This window comes from Rousettus aegyptiacus, unplaced genomic scaffold (assembly GCF_014176215.1).
Source record: "Rousettus aegyptiacus isolate mRouAeg1 unplaced genomic scaffold, mRouAeg1.p scaffold_m13_p_1, whole genome shotgun sequence".
NCBI classification, from domain to species: domain Eukaryota; kingdom Metazoa; phylum Chordata; class Mammalia; order Chiroptera; family Pteropodidae; genus Rousettus; species Rousettus aegyptiacus.
Window position 1 is genome coordinate 112699052 of NW_023416284.1, and position 18983 is coordinate 112718034.

At 37.0% G+C, this 18983-nt stretch overlaps 1 protein-coding gene across 2 annotated transcripts; it reads left to right on the forward strand.

The window, feature by feature from the left end:
* Positions 1-9110: 9110 nt before the first annotated feature.
* PTP4A1 (protein tyrosine phosphatase 4A1) lies at positions 9111-18313 on the forward strand. 2 transcript variants are annotated; one of them, XM_036219072.1, is made up of 6 exons: positions 9111-9811; positions 13064-13610; positions 14685-14777; positions 15086-15216; positions 16194-16268; positions 16909-18313. In XM_036219072.1, exons 2-6 carry the CDS (start codon positions 13506-13508, stop codon positions 17024-17026), a joined length of 522 nt encoding a protein of 173 aa, XP_036074965.1. In that variant the 5' UTR covers positions 9111-9811; positions 13064-13505; the 3' UTR covers positions 17027-18313. The 2 variants fall into 2 exon arrangements, with proteins under 2 accessions (XP_036074965.1, XP_016008180.2); XM_016152694.2 differs by having other exon boundaries at positions 9584-9811; positions 13067-13610.
* The last annotated feature ends 670 nt before the right edge of the window (positions 18314-18983 follow it).

An 18983-nucleotide genomic window follows, 5' to 3' on the forward strand; every position in this document is an offset into this window, starting at 1 on the left:
TGAGAGAGACAGGTGTAGTTTCCGAAAATGATTATAAAATGCAGTAAATGCAGCAATTGAGGTATGTAAAAAGTCCTATGGAAGCACAGGGAATGGGGTACCTACATTGACAGGGAAGTCAGGAAAGGTTCATTAAAAATTGATTTTAGAGTTTTAGAGGAAGTACAAAGAATTTTCCAGGTTAAAGGAATGGCAGATCATAGAGGTCTACGAAAGCATGGCATATATTTTGGAAATCACAATTGGTTTCAAAAGCTAAGAGAGTTAATAGTGAAGCAAGAGGTATGGTTGGCAAGGCAAACTGAGAGTGTCTTAAATGTCTTCCTAAGGAGTTTGGACTTTATCTAAAAGTTGATGGAGGGCCATTGGAGGATTTCGAATAGGAGAATTACAAGGTCGAATTTGCATTTTTTAAAAAAAAAAATGATGACACTGAATCTTTTAAAATACAGGATAGATCAAATGGAGTGTAGAAGTCATTGAATCAAGCTATGTCAGTACAACTTATTAAATATTGTTAAAGGAATTAAGGAAAGGAAAGGAGGAATAAGGTAGGAAAAGCGGGAGAGAACAAATGAAGGAAGACTGACAGTAAGAAGTAGATGGAGGGGGACAATTTCTGAGATATTTTAGTAGATAAACTCCATGGAAATTGACAGAAATGAAGAAAAAGGAGGAGTGTTATGACTGCCAGTTTTTTGGCTGAGGCACTTGAGGGGCATAGGGGCAAGTCACCAGTGTCAGGACAACAGTTAAGATGAACAGGTCTCACAGGGGAAGCAATGAGATTATTGTCAGCTTTGACCATTTTGAGTATGAGGTACTTGGAGTTTATCCCATGGAAATACATATCTGGAACTTAGGAGAGGTGTCTTTACTAGAAGCATGTTTTAAGAATTATCACCGACTATTTGGAAGTTAAAAACCAGTCCTCTAAATAACTCTGAAATTGTAGGGTGTAGAGAGAAATATCCTTAAAGATACCAACACCTTTAGGGAAAGAAGGCAGAGGGAGACAAGCCATCTCAGGATCCCCCTGGGAAGCAGGCAAAACAAGAGAGTTCCAAGAAGGAAATAATGAGTTTCCTCATCTGTCAAGTAAGTTGTCAGATAATGCTCATTAAAAGTTTATCTTAAAAGGCTACACATAGTACTAAAAAAATGTAGCAGGGTGATTAGCTTTCAACAGGACATCAAGGCAGTAAGGCTCTACAGAAATATGGAAGATAAATAATTCTGCTCACTTTGTTCCTTTCTCAGTGGAAAGGACATTGGAGAGATGAGTCACTGATGCACATGATGTCTATTTGTGGGAAATTAATTAGTACAATTTCATTAAAATCAATTCATATTTACAAATAACATACTAATGAAGAAAAATATCTTGTAACTATAAGTACTACTTTGTTAACATAAATTTTGAAAGCCATTCCAAATTCATTAAAAGGATCATGATGACACTTGTAAAAAGCAAGGATTTAAATGGAGTTATTTGGGGAAGTGATAGTATATAAAGCTATTTGACAGAGTTCCAATTCCATCATCACTTATAAAACAGTGAATTTACTTTATACAATGGACACTAAATAAAAGGCAAAAGGCTTAAACAGCAGTAAAAAGTAATTTGGGTTAGAAAAAGGATTTCCCAAAGACTAAAAATGAGTTGGTCTATAAGTTTATTGTAGACATACTTTTCCTTGCTGTCAACATCATTTTCTGTTCCCTTTTCAACTTTATGGAAGAGTGTTGCAGAAGCTCTAAAGTGTCCTGACAGGAGCACACCAATATATCAACAAAAATATGTTCATATATTTGTAAAACCACAATCATAGTTCTTATTCAAAGCTTATCAAAAAAAAAAAAAAAAAAAAAAAAAAGCTAAGACATAGAATGAATGGTTCTCTCCTTCTGGTGACAGCACCTAGGATAGAGAGACTAGGAATATAGAATATTGAAGAGATCATGGAGTGGACTCATTTATGCCAAACTAAAGAAGGTAATCCTGGTGAGGCTTTTCATAATATAACAAACTAGTTTCTATAGTTGTTATCCTTTAGAGCAGGGTTTCTCAAAAAAAAAAAAATTACTTGAAAATTAAATTTTAAAAATACTTAAAAACACAAACCTAATTATCAAAATTAAATTCAATAGATGTGAAGTTACTTATTCAAATTTTTATAAAGGTTTTTGCATGCTTCTCAGACCAACAACAGTTTGTACGTTGGCACCATTTCACAGTCTTCACTTGAGTAGCACTGGCCTGAAGTACAATTTCTCTTAAAATATTCATGAGAATGAGAGGAGAGGGTAGATTTTTAGTAATTTACTACATAATCATATTTTATGACTCACTTTTACTAAACTCAGATGGATGACATATGAGCCAGAATGCAAGTACATTTATAATGGAATGATTCCTTTCCAGGATTAGAATACATGGGAATCCAAATTAACAATCAAAAGTTTGTTGCACAAAGAATTAGAGCATAAGACAGTGAATACTGTAACCCTAAGGAATGTTTCAAGATAAGGAAAGCAGCTCAGCTGAGTGATGAAGGCAGGGACTTTTGCCATCAAGCCACTGGGGTTTGAATCTCAGCTGCATCATACAACACTTGTGTGATTTAGAACTTTCTTAGATTCTGTGTATTAATTTTTATAGTGGGGATAAAATCAACCTGGAGAGCTTTATAAAAGTATTAATACAGGGCTAATATAGTACCCAGCACAAAGTAAGCCTTCAGTACATGTTAGTTGATGTCATTAATACTATCCTATGGTAAAATATCTCTACGACAGCCAATATGATCATGGTAGACAGATTCAATGCCTCTCCCTAGACAGCAGTGGATAAACACTGACAACCTTGAAATCTTAGATTTTTTTCTTCTATGTACCCAGTCATCAACTTCTTTCTGTTCTCACAATCTTCCTCTGGATAGATACAATAAATTTGTTTCAGTTTACAATCACATCCCCGTACAACTTCCCTTAGATTATACACAAGTCACCTTGACTCAAGTTTAGGATGTGTCCAACTATTAGTCATACATTTATAGGCAACCCTTTGGTGTATAGCCACAGATATGGTAAATAAACACCTTTATTGTGGCAGAGTTTCTGGTTTAATTCAATAAAGAAAACCATATTCTCTTTCAAGTTCTCAGGGAGTTTCTCATTGATTGGGCATTACATTCCCATATCTGATGGCAAATAAATCCACATTGAAAGCAAATTATAAAGGGATGAATTCTCTGGATTCAGGACAAGAATGATTACGATATTTTGATAGAGTCAGGTTAGCATAACCTGGTGCCTCTATCCATGCTGAGATTACAAGGCTACAGATCTATCAGAACAAACTCTTGGACAAATTCTAACTCCCAATTTCTAAATACCACACCAGTACCCTTTCTGCTTCTGAATAGGCATACAATTAAATATTTCAAATTACTTCCATTTAAATAACATTCTCAATTGATATCACCCACTATGTTGATTTTTTAAATCAATTTCTATCTCTAGAGTTTGGTTTTTCTAACAAGTTCAAGGAAAAATACAAACATGTATCTATCACAGTTTGGAAAACAGTAAGAGCATGGTAAATTTTAGCTTTTTTTACTATTATAGTTACCTATCAGGAATTTGATTTTTCTATGAAAACTTAAACATACAATTTTTAGGTGTTCCCGCTCCTGTATATTCCTAAAATCCTCAGAAATAGTGCCTTTCTCCAACCATGCATTGAGTACTTTTATTTCTTTTACACTTATTGATTCCTTATAAACATATCAGTAATGAAAATGGTCATGTGAAAGTATGGAACTTTGTATCAGCGTGCCTACACAATTCAGCACCTTAGCATAAAGAAGGCTTTTAATAATGTCATTATAGCTTTGTTTGGACATTGACAACAACTTTCGAGAGCTATATGGCATGTCCCAATTCTATTTCCAAATCTCTGATCCACCCACTTTTCTCCATTCCCTCTATCCTCATCATAGTAAACACCATCATTATCCTCTATTTAACAAAGTAGGAAACCTCAAGTCTTGCACTCCATCGCACCAATTTCACTCTAGGGCTCCCCTGATCTATTCTCCACAGAATAGGGAAAATGATTTTCTTAAAACATGTATTTCTGTTATGCAGTTGTTGCTTATTCTTAAAAAAAGAAGACACTCCAAATTCTTACCATGATCCACAGGCCATACATGATCTAGTCCCTGTCAGATCTCCAAGGTGACTCCTGCCTTTCTTCCCTTTTTGTATTTTGCACAGGTCTTTCATCTCCTTGAGATGAAAACACCAAACTCTTTTCACCTTGGATATTTGTACTGTCATTTCCTCAACCAAGAATATCTCTCCGGCTTCCCCTCTTTCTGTGATTCATTCTCATGATTTAGGTCTAAATCTGCTCGGAGACAGCTCCCTCCCAACTTCCCAGTTTAAAGTAAATTACTCCAGCTATTCCATTTATCTCCTTCACAGGACATATTACAATTTACAATTATATTCTTTGCTTAGTTACTTGTTATTTTCTCTTTACCTACTTGTATGTAAGTTCCACTGGAGTCAGAAACAATGTTTATGTTAATCATAAAATAGCAGAGCACCTGGATTATGTTATGCAATTAACAAAACAGTATTGAAGGACGAAAGATCCAGACACAGCTATAGGGTAGTGAGCAGAGCAGGGCCAGGAAGCGCTAGACGAAACCCTAGTGAACACCATAATTAAAGGGATTGAGAGATGAAAAGGAGCCTGCAAAAAAAACTTAGAACTGGAAATGGGATGCCCCAAAAGGATTTTAGGTGAGAAAGTAACCCGATCATATCCAAACAAATATTCATTGAGTACCTACTATGTGTATCAATATGTCGGCGGATTCAAGAAACCCATGATATGACAACTTTTTAAACAGAAGAAATTTTGAAATGCTTTTATATTAATTTTCTGTTATTCAGTATCCTCCAATGATGAAATGAGTTATAGAAATACTACACTAAAAATAGCAATATTTGTTGAATATGCCCAGTTAAAAAACAATTATGTTAGAGTAGGGTAAAAGCATGACTACTTTAGCTTTTTTGTTAAATAAATGTTATTATGTTTGCCAGAAACCATTTAAGAACATTTCTCTTTATGTAAGGCTTACCCTAGTAATGCTGCTTAGGTCAGTGTCTGTCTGGATTATCTGCAGCCTAAATGCCAACTCTGTAAATTAAACCTGTCAAGTGACAGCTTTGTCATAGCATGCATAATCAACCTTTAAAATTTATTTATATCCATTCCCTTTCTCTGGCCAGATTAAATTTTCCTTTCCTGAGCTATTTTTTGCTTCACTTAAGAATGTGGCACAATTCAACATGTTCTAAACAATTACTTGGAGACTGCCTCTCCTGATTTCTAATCCTCAAATGATTTTTATTCAGACTTTAGAACAGCAAAAGAAATTTTTCTGAGTTGACTGAAAACAAGAGTTTTCTCAAACTAGATTCGTCCAGGTATAAGTATGCGAATCAGTCATAATAATGGCATGCTATGATAATGCTATGAAATAGAAGTTCATAATAAGCTCTTGAATCAATGTCCCATGGAAACAGTTCCTTCCAGCATGCAAATGAAAATTTTATTTTGACTAATCTGTCCATCACATCTTCATATGCATGCTTAACCACCATAGATGTAAATACATTAAGTGGTAGGGTACTTAATGTGAAAACACATTTTCATACTATTTGAAGACTTACCTAGGCAATTTCCAGGTTTACATTTAAGTTGATTAAAACTAGACATATGTAACAGAAAATGAACATAACAGAGATTAAGAGAATTGTTTCTTAGACAATTCTTTTTTATGTTTGACACATACAAAACACAATAGCCCGAGCGGAGCTATTGGCCTATGGACTTTGTCCTTGAAAGACGTATTGTTACAAGTTTAATTGCTTGTTGGAGATTTCTATGACAAAAAATTCCCACAGAAATGATGATGTAGCACTGCTGTTTGACTTTTATTATCCATCGAACTTATTTAAAAGATTTAATATCCTCATCACAAGAAAAAATATAACTATGTATGGGAACAGATATTAGTTAGACTTATTGTGGTAATTTATTTTTAAATATATTCAAATATAGAATCATGCTGAACGCCTGAAATGTTATATGTCAATTGTACTTCAATTAAAAATATATACAAAAATATACAGACATTTAAAAAAGTTGATAAACATTAAATCAACATCTTAAGGGAAGAAAAACTCACTTTTAACACAGAGCATACTTTGGTTTTAAATAAATTTACACACTGAAAATTATATGTTTGGAAATTTAAGTATACATTTTTAAACATTTTTTTCACAATCACCCAAGGAGATTAATTTTGAATATAAAATAATATTTCTATAATAATAAAATGATAATAAACTTTTATAATATTGATAGGAGCATGGTTGTATCCCTGAATTTTTAGGATGCTTCTTAAATATGAGAATATACTTAATATCACCCTCTGTACTAGTATCCAGAAACCCACTGGATTTTAGCATTTGCCTCTACTAAGTATATTTGGCACATTATTTATCTTGCAATCTAGTGGGTTTTTTGTTTTGTTTTGTTTTCTAGATTGGTATTGTCACACTTGAGCTATCCAGTACTGAATAGTAATACTCTTTGCTATATTAAATATTTTTTTTATCAAACTTCCTCATAGCCCCCAATGCCTATTCATAGCCCTAATCAATCTGAGAAGATTGAAAGGAATGAAATCCTCCCTTCCTTTGATATGTATGGTATAACTGGAATCATTCAATGTTTACTAGATCTGCTGTCCTTGTAAGGATTTCTCTTCATCATCAGGATTTACTGTTTGTAGTCTCCCATAGTGTTTCATCTTCTAAGAATACAGAAACTGCTCATATGCTTTTGATGTCTCTTTTATCTTTCAACTGTTTGATTTTGCATTTTGAATTTGCTGATGAAAAGTCCTGCCTACCATATGAGCTCAAGAACAACTTTTTACTAAGAAAAGTAACTTACATCTTGTTTAGTGGGAGAAGTCTTCCATCTCGGGACTTTTTCTGGAGCATTGACTTGCTGAGATATTTTCTTACTTCGGAATGTCTGTACCAACCACTATTCGTATGTCTATTGGCTCAGCCCACAGACCTTCTGTTAATAAGTATGGGCACCGATGCTCCAAGAACAAATCTAGAGTTTTGAGTACTTAGACTGCAGGAGTCTACTTACCACTGTTGGGATGGGGATGGACTGCTGTTCTCTAAGAATCAGCTTAAAACTATTGGGCTGAGTAGAGCAGACACTCTCAGTACAAAAGTGAACAGCAATGGTGAGGACACATAAACATGGTAGCTACCAGAGTGGCAGGCCCATGACTACTCTGAATTTAGTGAGCTGGTCAGCAATACCACACGTATTTCCCATTTAAAGTGTGTCCTTTCTCTCAATAGCAAAAGCTTTTTCTAGTTTTTCATTTTTGAACTCTGTCCTTTTCAAAGCAGAAGAAGGTAGTACCTCATTTGAAAGGCTAAGATCCTCTGAAGCTGTAAATTTGAGCCTAGCTTTGAGCTTGATGAGCATAACTGACTGGATATTTCATGTCAGCACTGCTTGTGGTAATTATAGGATCTGTGTATCACAAGGCTCACAACTTGTGTCACAAGTTCTACAAGAAAACTGTCTCTAATACTGATGTGGTTCTGCTTACCATTTTCTGAATTTATATCCTGTCCCACCAAATTCATTTTTTGAAGTCATTAAATGAAAAACTTCCATACTCCAATTAGCATCACTGTGCTGATTGGTTCTTGTAGTGATAGTTGATTGAATAGGCGTTTTTTAACTACATTGTTGTAAATATTGGTCAAGCTTTTCCTTCATGATGATGTTACTCTGCCAGTGATACATGGCCAATGTTTTCTCCATGTGACATTAATATTTTAACTTTGTCGAGACTTTTGCCATACAGAAGTTTCAAATTTTATATCATGAAATCTGTCTTTTTCTTTGTAACTTGAGTTCCCTAACCTACTAGGAAGCCCCTCTCACCGCCAAGTTGTTTTTTATTCTTTCTATATACTTTTTAGGACTTAAGATTTTTAAAGCTTTACTCTTTTTATGGTTACATTGTGAAGTGGTGTCATATATTTCTTAAGCTCTTTAGTTTTCCTTGATTTAGATGGAGTCAGAATTTTCATGGCGAGCAATTTCTTTAAAATGAAAATGAGTAGACTTCTGTTCTGTAAAAGCCTGACCCAATTCTTTTTAAAAAGCACTTACTTTGTTTACAGCATATATGTTTACAAGAAAGTTAAATAACTATGCAAGCACAGTCTCTAAATAGAAGTTCTAATAAATCCTAAGACGCTACAGTAGTACACTGAGGACACAATTTGATCCCTAAAGCCCTCTCCCATCTACTGCTCAGGAAAAGCAGCAAACAAAAGGCCTCAGAGTTTGTAGAAACCAGAGTTCTTGAAAGCAGGTAAAAGCTCTGTTTACTCCTTCCAGAAAGCAGAGAGTGTTTTCAGATTATAAATGACAGAGATGCCCTTGTGTAGCATAGAACAATTGTGATAAGGCTCTACTTCTTAAGGGCCTAAATTATGAAAATAGTGGGACAAGACTGAAAATGAACAGAAAGGAAAACTTTGGACGCAGAATGACATCAGGCCTTGACAAAGGCAAAGATTCTTAATTTTAAAAACGCTGCCTTTTAGCAGCCTTTCATTATTTGTGACATCAAAGGAGCATTAGTACAATGGAAGCATGTGATTTCAAAATGCCACAATTCAGCCAACTGCAGTTGCATGCGTATGTAATATTGGAGACGCGACCAAAAAAAAAACACTACGGCGAGCATAGGGCTTTATTTGCATCACAAGAAACTCTCCCTGTCAAATATAGGATAAGTTTGTTAAGATCAATTTCTTTCCGCTTGAAAGTGCCCCCAGGGACAAGTATTCACCTTGTCCGAGCTTAAGGCCCTGGCATTAGTGTTGAGTCACCGGGTACAGCGGTCATGCGACATAAATATTTGATGACGGAGATCGTAGGAGCCCAGGTGCCAAGGTAAACCGCTGGCAAAGATGACTGTGATTATGGCTTAATGTAGCAGCAAGCAGAGTAGGATCTGAGACACGGTTCCAGTCCTAAAGGCATTGCATTTTAAGTTTGAAGCAAACTTCAAACCTCCCATGTGACGTGTGCACGCCTCGGTGGTTTTAATAATATGAACGAGGGTTGTGCTGCGATTCCCTCCAGTCGTTAGATCGGCATCCTCTCTCGTTCCCACTCCTCCCCCACCCCAGACTTCGTCCACCCCTGAGTCCCTCCTCGGCTCCTTCCCTCCCCCGCCCAGGAGCGCTTCGCCATTCATCAACCGGTTCACACCGGCAGCGGCCGCCGCGCGGTGACGTCCGCGGGGGGGCGGGCTTCCGCCCCCGCTCGTCGGCGCTCGGCCCGGGGCCCCCGGCCGCGATTGGTGGCCGGGGGTTCGCACGTCGCGCCGGCTATAAAAGGGAGAGTTTGTGACGCAAGGGCGCCTCGGCGCGCGTATTGGTTCTGTGGACTGCGGGCCGGCTCGGCTACGCGCTCTCTTCGGCGCTGCTCACTGCATGGTAGAGTCTGGTGCCCCCGCCGCCGTCTGCAAAGCCGCCGCCGCCCCGCCACGACCACCGCCACCCCCTGCCCTGCAGCCGCCGCCACCGCCGCCGCCTGTGTCGCCGCCGCCTCGGGACCGGCTGTATGATTAGGCCACAATCTTCAATGAGTAAACATATTCCTGTGAGTACCGGTCACACCGTCGCCTCTCGGGCCGGGGCTCCGCGACCGCCCCCCCCCAACCCCGCCGTCGCCTTTGTTCAAAGCCCGGCGTCCGCTCCCCACCGTCCCGGCCCGCAGTTCCGGTGTGTCCTGGGCGGGAGGGGACCGGGCTGCGGCCCTGTGACCGGCCAGTGGCGGCTGGCTGCGGGCAGGCGGACGTTGGGGGCTGCGGGGTAGCGGTTGGCCGCGGGAGGCACCGGCTTCCTGGTCCCCGCCGAGCCCTGGGTGGCGCGGGCGGTGCGGCCGGGCCAGTGCGGCGGGCGGGGGCGGTTTCGGCCGCCGCAGCGGGCCGGGCGGGGCGGCACAAAAGCCGCTTTGTGACCGTCGCCTCCGCCCTCGGCCCTCCAGCCTGGCGCGCCTGGTCCAGGCCCGGAGGGCTCCGCGACATCCCGGGGACCCTTTGTTTGGTCGAAAGAGAGCGGCCCGCTTGGGGAGCGGGAGACGTGGCCCGGGGTGGGGCAAGGGCTGCGCGTGTCACTGCGGAGCCGGATACGGGGAGGGCGCGGCGGCGGGGTAGCCACCGGACCCGGGCCGGCGTGGGGTAGGCGGGGCTGGTAACGGTTTCCGCCGGGAGCTGTCGGAGCTCGGGGGCCGGCGCGGGACGCGAGCCTGGCGCAGCCACCTTTGTGCTCCGCGACCGGGACTGGCGCCTCTGACAAAATGGCCTCGGTCTCCGCGCCTGACTGAAGGCGCGGTGCGAACCCGTGATTGCGGCGCGGAAAGGGGGCGCCGCGGGCAGGCCCCGTGTGCGCCGAGCCGCAGCCTTCGAGGGGCTGTTCACGAGCTGCAGCCCCGTGGGGGCTGGAGCCGCTCTGCTAGGTGAGGTCGCCGACTCCTTGCCCCGCCCTGCTCATTCAGCCTCCACCTGGTAATTCTAGCTGTTCCGGATTTAATGCCCCAATTCGGGCTCTGGATAATGGGAACAAGTCAAGTCTTGTCCTTTTCCTGGGGCAAGTCGGTCGAGCAATGGCCTTGGAAACTTCCAAGGTTACTGTTGCACTGAAGCGAAGGAGTCCCCGGCCGGCACCAGCACGCACTTTGCCTGCCAATCTTGGAATGGCCTGGATGGCGCCTTTTAATCGGGGACTATTTAGAACTGTTCCTGAAGTTCTTGGTGTAATGTGTTTGTGGTTGCCTCCTGTTGGCTTGTGGCAACAGTAGCCAACCGGAGCCAGAATTCTAAGGTTTATACGCTGTTCTCTGTGAAAAGCCTCTACCATTCCAAGAGTATTAAGTTGTTATTTGCGCTGTAGTTGGAACTGTCGACCTGCTTGAGATCCAGATTCTGAAGCAATGCTTCCTGTTACTTTTTTTATGACTTTTGTTCGATGACAGTAAATCAGTCGAAAACCAGAAAGCTAGGTAATTCCCGAGAGTAAGCAGCATTTTACACATGCTTTATTCTAGATGCACCGCTTAAAACGAGTGGATGGACAAACTCTCCAACGAACTGTTTTACAAAACAGTTATAGAGATTAATTGCCTTGTTTCTGCAGTCTTACAAACTGACTTATGCTTCTGCACAGAAATTGCTCTTCCCCACCCCCATGTATGTTATCGTGATTATTTGCATCTCATAAATGGGAGGGAAGGATATTTCCCTAATATTCCTGAACTGTCTATCATAGTTTTTTTCTATAGCGAGGAAATTGAGAAGGGCTGGAGGTGTCTTGGGAGGAAAAATAGATAATGTATTAGTAGTGGTCACTTTCTTTGGTAGAAGTCATCTGTCCCCGCGCCCGCCCCTTCCGACCCCGCCCCCCCCCCAAGCCACTGTGTGGCTCCACTCAGTAAAAATAACCAGTTTACTAGGTGAATTGTTTCTGTATTGCTTTCTTTGCTTCCTGGTAAAATTGCTTCCATGAAGGAATATGGTCACACTAGCTGTAAAAAGAATTTTAGCTGTTAAATATGGAAATGGTTGTGTGAAGTACTGTCTCATAAATCGGCCTACAGTTGCAAAAAGATAGTACCTGGAATCACAATACTGAGATAAAGTGGTTGCCTTTAACAGCTTTACAGGTGACTTCTTTAATTCAAAGTATGTCATCAGAAAGGTGCAAGAATGAATACACTTTATTTCCTAAGGAAGTAATATTTAGGATTTGAGGTGAGATTATAATTGAAATTATTTCTGGGTTACTACAGCCTCTATTCACTGTAATAGAATGAAGTCCTTAATGGGTAATTTAGTCACTAATTTTTTGACCCAGCTAAGTGGGACTTTAAAGGTGTAAAATGAAAATAGGAGCAGATGTTTAAATTTAATTTTAAGCCTTTTAAATGTTTAAATTTAAATTTAAGCATAGAAAACTAATGGAACTTTTGTTATAAAATTTTATACTCTTGAAAAGACATATAAAATGTTTTGGAATGTGGCTGGCACTTGGAGCTCTTGTTAAACTGCTATTAATATTTCTTAGTCCTCTATTCCTAAATACACAAGTTCTTATGAACTACTTGTAAGAAGACTAATATTAATATCAGTGCTTTTTATGTACATATGATGAAAATAGGCTGTATTCGTTTAATGTTTGATAGTGACAAAGTTGATTTAGTTCTTTAAGGAAATTTGGAGAAGATATATATTTATTGATTACTGCATAATTACTTTGATTTTGATACCTATGGAAAAAAGTACAAGAGTATTATTGAAATTATGGATATCTTTTATAATTATAAATGGGAATTCTTTTTTAAATTTATAAATATACAGCCTTATAATACTTCATGTAACAAATTGATTAACTTCCAGAGACTTAAATGAGGAAAATTTGTTAAAATGGAATCTTAAATTAGTTAAGTAAAGACTAACAGCTTCAAAGTTTGTAATATGTAATATTTTATTAGTTGGAAAAATCGATAAATTTCATGAAAATGTAAAGCAAACAACCATTAAAAGGAATATTTAATAGAAGAATATGTATAGGGGATATTGACCAAATGTAACAGTTGTATTCTTTGAGGGATCTTTGTGTTAATTATATTGGTAATTTCGATTTAAAGTAATTTATTTGTGAATGCTTGTTTTATGCTTACTGGTTTAATCCATAATCATCCTTGTATTTTGTGGTTCAAGTAAAAGTTGTAGAAGTGGCTTGAGCCCAAATTTTAAAAGATAGTTGTGTGCCTAAATATTGTAATAGCATAACATGTTCCTTTTGAAATGGAAAACAACTTTTTTTCCTCTCTTTCTCTTTTTCTTTTAAACAGCAGTTCTGTGGTGTTCTTGGTCACACATTTATGGAGTTTCTGAAGGGCAGTGGAGATTACTGCCAGGCACAGCACGACCTGTATGCAGACAAGTGAACTGTAGAAATTCACTACTACTCCACCAAGAAGCCCCCGTAAGAGTGGTTAACCTGGACACAGAAGTGTTGAATTGAAATCTGCAGAGCATTTTACAAGAGTTCTGACCTGGATGGGGTAAACCTCAGTGCACTTCCTTTCTATTGCCTCAGTATTACTGGATTGAAGAATTGCTGCTGCTTGTTAGGAGGTTCATTTCATTTCCCATTACTCTCAACTTCATACTCAAAGCACTGAGAATTTCAAGTGGAGTATATTGAAGTAGACTCAGTTTCTTTGCATCATTTCTGTATTCAATTTTTAAATTCTTTCATAACCCTATTGAGTGTTTTTTAACTAAATTAACATGGCTCGAATGAACCGTCCAGCTCCTGTGGAAGTTACATACAAGAACATGAGATTTCTTATTACACACAATCCAACCAATGCGACCTTAAACAAATTTATAGAGGTAAGATTTGAAACTTTCTAATGTCTTAAACTTGCAGTTTAATAGTGAGCTTTTTGTCTAACAAAATACTTCGGAAAATTCTGAGGTAGTATGCCTGCAGTTCAAATTTTCAGAAATTAAATATCAGTGTTTTCTTTAGGTTCAATGTAAATTATTTTATACATTTCAAGAAGGGCATGTACTTGAGTTAGTTTGGATTTATAAGATATCTAGGTTTCCATGTCTCAAAGTTTGCTTAATTTAAAATTATATGTGGACAGTATAATGGTATGACTCTTGATTATCTTCACATGAAATGTACAGGAGGAAGGCTGCCATTTATATGGATTATTCACATATGAGTTGACCCTAATAGCTAATACCATAAACCAAAGTTAGTTTATCTCATGGGCCCATTATTAATACATAAAATTCAATTTTCAATTTTCAGTTACTAATTTCCCTCCTTTCTGATGGTTGTTAGATAGCCAAAACTGTCTCACAGCCAACTTTTGACTATAAGGAAGGAATAGAATGCCGAATAATTTATTTGAATGCATACATATTTTATATGTGTGTACCAAAGCTCAAAAATAAGAAATAGGCCTTCCAGATCTTAGATATACCTTTGGTGACCATCTGTATATTTTTTAAATGCCAGAAGAGTTAATATTTTAGTACTAGTGCATAATCTTGAAGCTTATGGTTTTAAAGTCAGATTACTTATAGTCAGGAGTTATTCCTTTGGTTCTGTTTACCTTTATCTCTGAATTGTTTCTAATCCTCTTTTGTTAGTGCTTCATCTCCAACTAGCCAGTGTTACCATGACTATAAACAGTATTTGAAAGGCCATGAAAATTTTTTTAAAAACTTAAAATTAAAACGTGTAATGTTTAACATTCCCTTTTCCTTTTATGCTATTCTAGTATTGTCATTTAAAATAAGATTTCACTTCCCTGTTAAACATTCATTCCATGATTTTTTGTTAACCTTGCAATGCCTGTTGGAGAGGTGATCAAAATAACAAAAAAGGTGACTATAGTGACAATGGTATGAAGACTTTATTGAGTATTTTTTAACGTGTGTTTTAAACAGGAACTTAAGAAGTACGGAGTTACCACAATAGTAAGAGTATGTGAAGCAACTTATGACACTACTCTTGTGGAGAAAGAAGGCATCCATGTTCTTGTAAGTATTTAGTAGTTCTGATGCATTTATGATACTGTGATACAAAAGTTTATACAAATCATCAATTTCAGAAAGGTTAGTTTTTAAATTAAAAAATTATGTAATATCTTAATTTCAAACCTGAGATCTTTGAAGTAAAAGAATTTGTTAAAGATTCGGCATTTATTTGCATTTCATTAACAAGTAACATAGAACACGTTTAAACATGTTAAAATGCATTTGAAAAAATTTGAGTGTTAGAAATTTAGAATTATTAGTGTGATGTTTATATTAAAAACATAAAATGTTTAAATATTTTTTTGATTTAGGATTGGCCTTTTGATGATGGTGCACCACCATCCAACCAGATTGTTGATGACTGGTTAAGTCTTGTTAAAATTAAGTTTCGTGAAGAACCTGGTTGTTGCATTGCTGTTCATTGTGTTGCAGGCCTTGGGAGGTAAGAGAATCTCATAATCTAATTAATGGTATTGGTCTTAATTCCAGAGAAAACTTGATACTGACTCCAGTAAAGACTTAATTATCACTTCATGAATTAATTTGCTTTGTTATATTACTTACTGAACTAAATTAAAAAGTAGATGGTTATAACAACATAATGTATTTCCAGCACAGCTGAAAATAACATCGTAGGTATGATATATACTAAACTATAGGCAAAATTTTTTGTAGAGTTAATGTGTGCTAGATTATATCTATGGTGTTGGAATTGTTGTCCAAGCTCATTGAAGAAAAGGATCATGAATTATCTTTAAGGTAGTTTGAATTGCATATGGTGTATTTTTGACAAGGTTCTTTATCCTAGAGATTCTGATTCAGTAGGAACGCTTTACCAAGTAGTGCCAAAATATGCACATCTAGATTTGTAAATCTTTACCTGCTCGCGAACCAAAAGTCCTATTCTCCTAGTGAAGAGTAAAATGAAAATGGATGACCCGGGGCAATTTGCATACAACTATATCACAATCTAATTAATAATAATAAAAAGAACTCAGACTTTCAGAAAGTCTTTAAAAAAGGAGTTCATATGTTTAAAAACAAATCCTGTTTTGAAGTGGAAAATATTTTACTGCTTGGAATTCAGGAAAAAATTATCTGCATTTATCAAGATGTTGCTTTTCCCTTAAATATTTTCAAGATCACCTTCCCATATAAGTTTTAACTTCTAGGATTAATTTGTAATAGTTAAGGGTATAGTTCATTTTTGGTTTTAGATAAAATCTGTGTTTGCTATAAAAATACTGATACTTTATTCATTTAATTTTTTAACGTAAAGCTACCATTTACTTCACATATTACTTAACATAGGAAGTATAGTAAATAATAGTAGTTCTGTATTGGGGAATGTTTGAACTATTGGATTTTCCAGGATTTGCTTTTGAAAAAAATGATTTATCAAATTTCTTACCTTACCAGAGCTCCAGTACTTGTTGCCCTAGCATTAATTGAAGGTGGAATGAAATATGAAGATGCAGTACAATTCATAAGACAGTAAGTTTATAATGAAATTTTTTCCCCAATTCCTTATTTAATGTAAGTTAATTAGTACTATGAAAGCATTTGTTTCAACAACCAGTCTGACCATTTATTTTTAAGATCGTTTTAAAACCAAAAGATCTTGCCTCCTTTTTTGCATTGCATGTAGATGTTCACATTAGATTCTAGTCTAATAATTTTTTGACTTATTTTTGATTGAATGTGTTGCTTATTTGCCTTTATTTAGGTACAGTTAATATACAATAAAATGCACAGGTTTGAAGGGTAGACGAGTTGACAGTAACAACCAAATAAAACAATCACCTTGTACAATATATAGAATATTTTGACACTTCCAGAAAGTACCTTCATGGCCTTTGTAGTCATCTTCCCTGCCACGAGAGGCAATCTTTCTGACTTCTGTTACCATGAATTATTTTTCTTTTCTTTGGACTTCATATAATTGGATTCATAAATTTTAATTTTAACCACTCAAGATTTACACATGTATGCATGTCCATATTTCTGTATTATGTTAAAGTATAATAATCAAAAGATAAAATTGCCATGTGTGATAATTGCCTATAGCACAGTAAACCTTAATGTGAGGGATTTTGCTTTAATTACTCTCCTGTCTTTTGTTTTCTCCTTCCAGAAAGCGGCGTGGAGCTTTTAACAGCAAGCAACTTTTATATTTAGAGAAGTATCGTCCTAAAATGCGGCTGCGATTCAAAGACTCCAATGGTCATAGAAACAACTGTTGCATTCAATAAAACGGGTGCCTGATGCCATGGCCTCGGAAATGGAACTTGAGACAGAACCTAATTTGTCATACATGTTAGCCAATAGGTTGGCTTGGTGAATAAGTCTATTGAAGCTTCCATAGGAGTATTGGAAAGCAGTTTTATCAGGCCACAAGCTTGACAGAATTTGCAACCTCTATGTTTTGGGTTACGATCAGCCTCTTTTGACAACTTAGCAAAAGATTCTTGTTCAGCATTTAAAATGTGCTTTTCATTTGTACCAATCGACTTTTCCTGAAATCATGCAGTATTATGTCTTTAAATCTATTCCCATGCCAGAATCTTATCAATATATAAGAAATTTAGAAAGATTAGGTGCCAAAATACCCAGCACAATAGTTGTATTTTTTGCTTTCATATAGAACTAAAATCCCAGGAACTATGAACACTCTGGACCTTATCTGCTTTATTCATCCCTTCTGTCATTTCAAACATAGAAAGTTGGACCTATATGGTTATTTGCCTGCTCACTTTGTGTTTACATCTCCCACATCATAAGCATATACATCAGGTTTGCTCAACTTTTTTTTAATACCAAGTCTCACAGTGATTATTTGTCTTTCTAAAAATCTCATTTTTGCTGTTATGAAAAGCCTCCATTTTGAAAATTTACATTGTATAGAAGCACATGTCTTTAATGTCTCCAGACTTTAAAAGCCTTACAGTTAATTTTAATGTTTGCACTTGGGGGTGCAACTTACAGGGAGGGCCTGAAAACTGAATGGGAGGGGGCTATTAAGTATTTTTAGTAAAACGTTGCCTTTGTCTTGTGCAAAACACGTAGAATATGCTCTTTAATTTAGTAAAAAATTTTTTAAGGTAGAGATGCTTAGTTATTATAGCTAAAACAATTTATAATCATAAATTTCAAATTCTTTTAATTTTTTTTCATCTTAATCTGAAGTTGTTTACCAACTTATTTTTGTTTGAAGTGTGATTTTTTTTTCCCAACCTCTCTTGCAAAAAAAAAAAAAAAAAAGTGGATTTCTGCTAATGAATTGAGCAGACATCTAATATTTTATATGCCTTTTGAGCTGTGTAACTTAATATTTGGATACTTGATAATTTGTTTTATTATGTAATTGATAAAATGGTGATGTGTATTAATGTTAGTTCAACCATATATTTATACTGTCTGGGAATGTGTGGTTATAGTTCTGTGGGAGAAATAATTTGTCAGTGTTCACCAGCTTGTAAAAATCTAGTGCGAGAGCTTAAACATCTAAATAAATAATGAAATGCATTTATCATCAATGATATTGTTTTGCTTAAAGTTAACTTATTTTGTAGAAAACATTAAGACTGAATTTTCACTTAGTGCCATTTGAAGTAAAGTGTCAACTTTTTTAACAAATGAAGGATTAAATGAAGTTAGTGTAAGTAAGCTCTTGATAGATACAGTTTGTTAAGGTTCTGATTGATGTTTAAAGTGCTTTTCATTATAAACTTTGCTTTTATAGGTTTAGATGATTTTGACCAATGTGTATAGTAGACATACTTGATTTGAAGCTCAGCTCCACCTATTAATAACTGGTTTGGGGCAATTTCTGAGCCTCAGCTTTCGCATTTGCAAATTAATAATTACATACCTTTATAGGGTGTTTTTTTTTTTTTTAAATTTGACAGTATTTGGCACATGAGGATTTAATGTTTCAATAATCTGAAATACTTCCTTTGCATAGCTCATGTTAATCTAAAAGATTTAAATCAGATGTCGTTGAGTCTTTTTTTAAATAGCAGTTACAACTGATTTTACACAAGATTTGAGCAAAAAGAAATGATACTCTCTACTTTACGTTTTAAAGAATTGCTTCCATCTCTTCGTGGCAGATTAGCACTTAATATACTCCATTCTTAAAACTTAGAGCTGGGACATAAGGAACAAGAGGGGCTTCTGGGATCCCTTGGTTCTTCAAATCTTAGATTT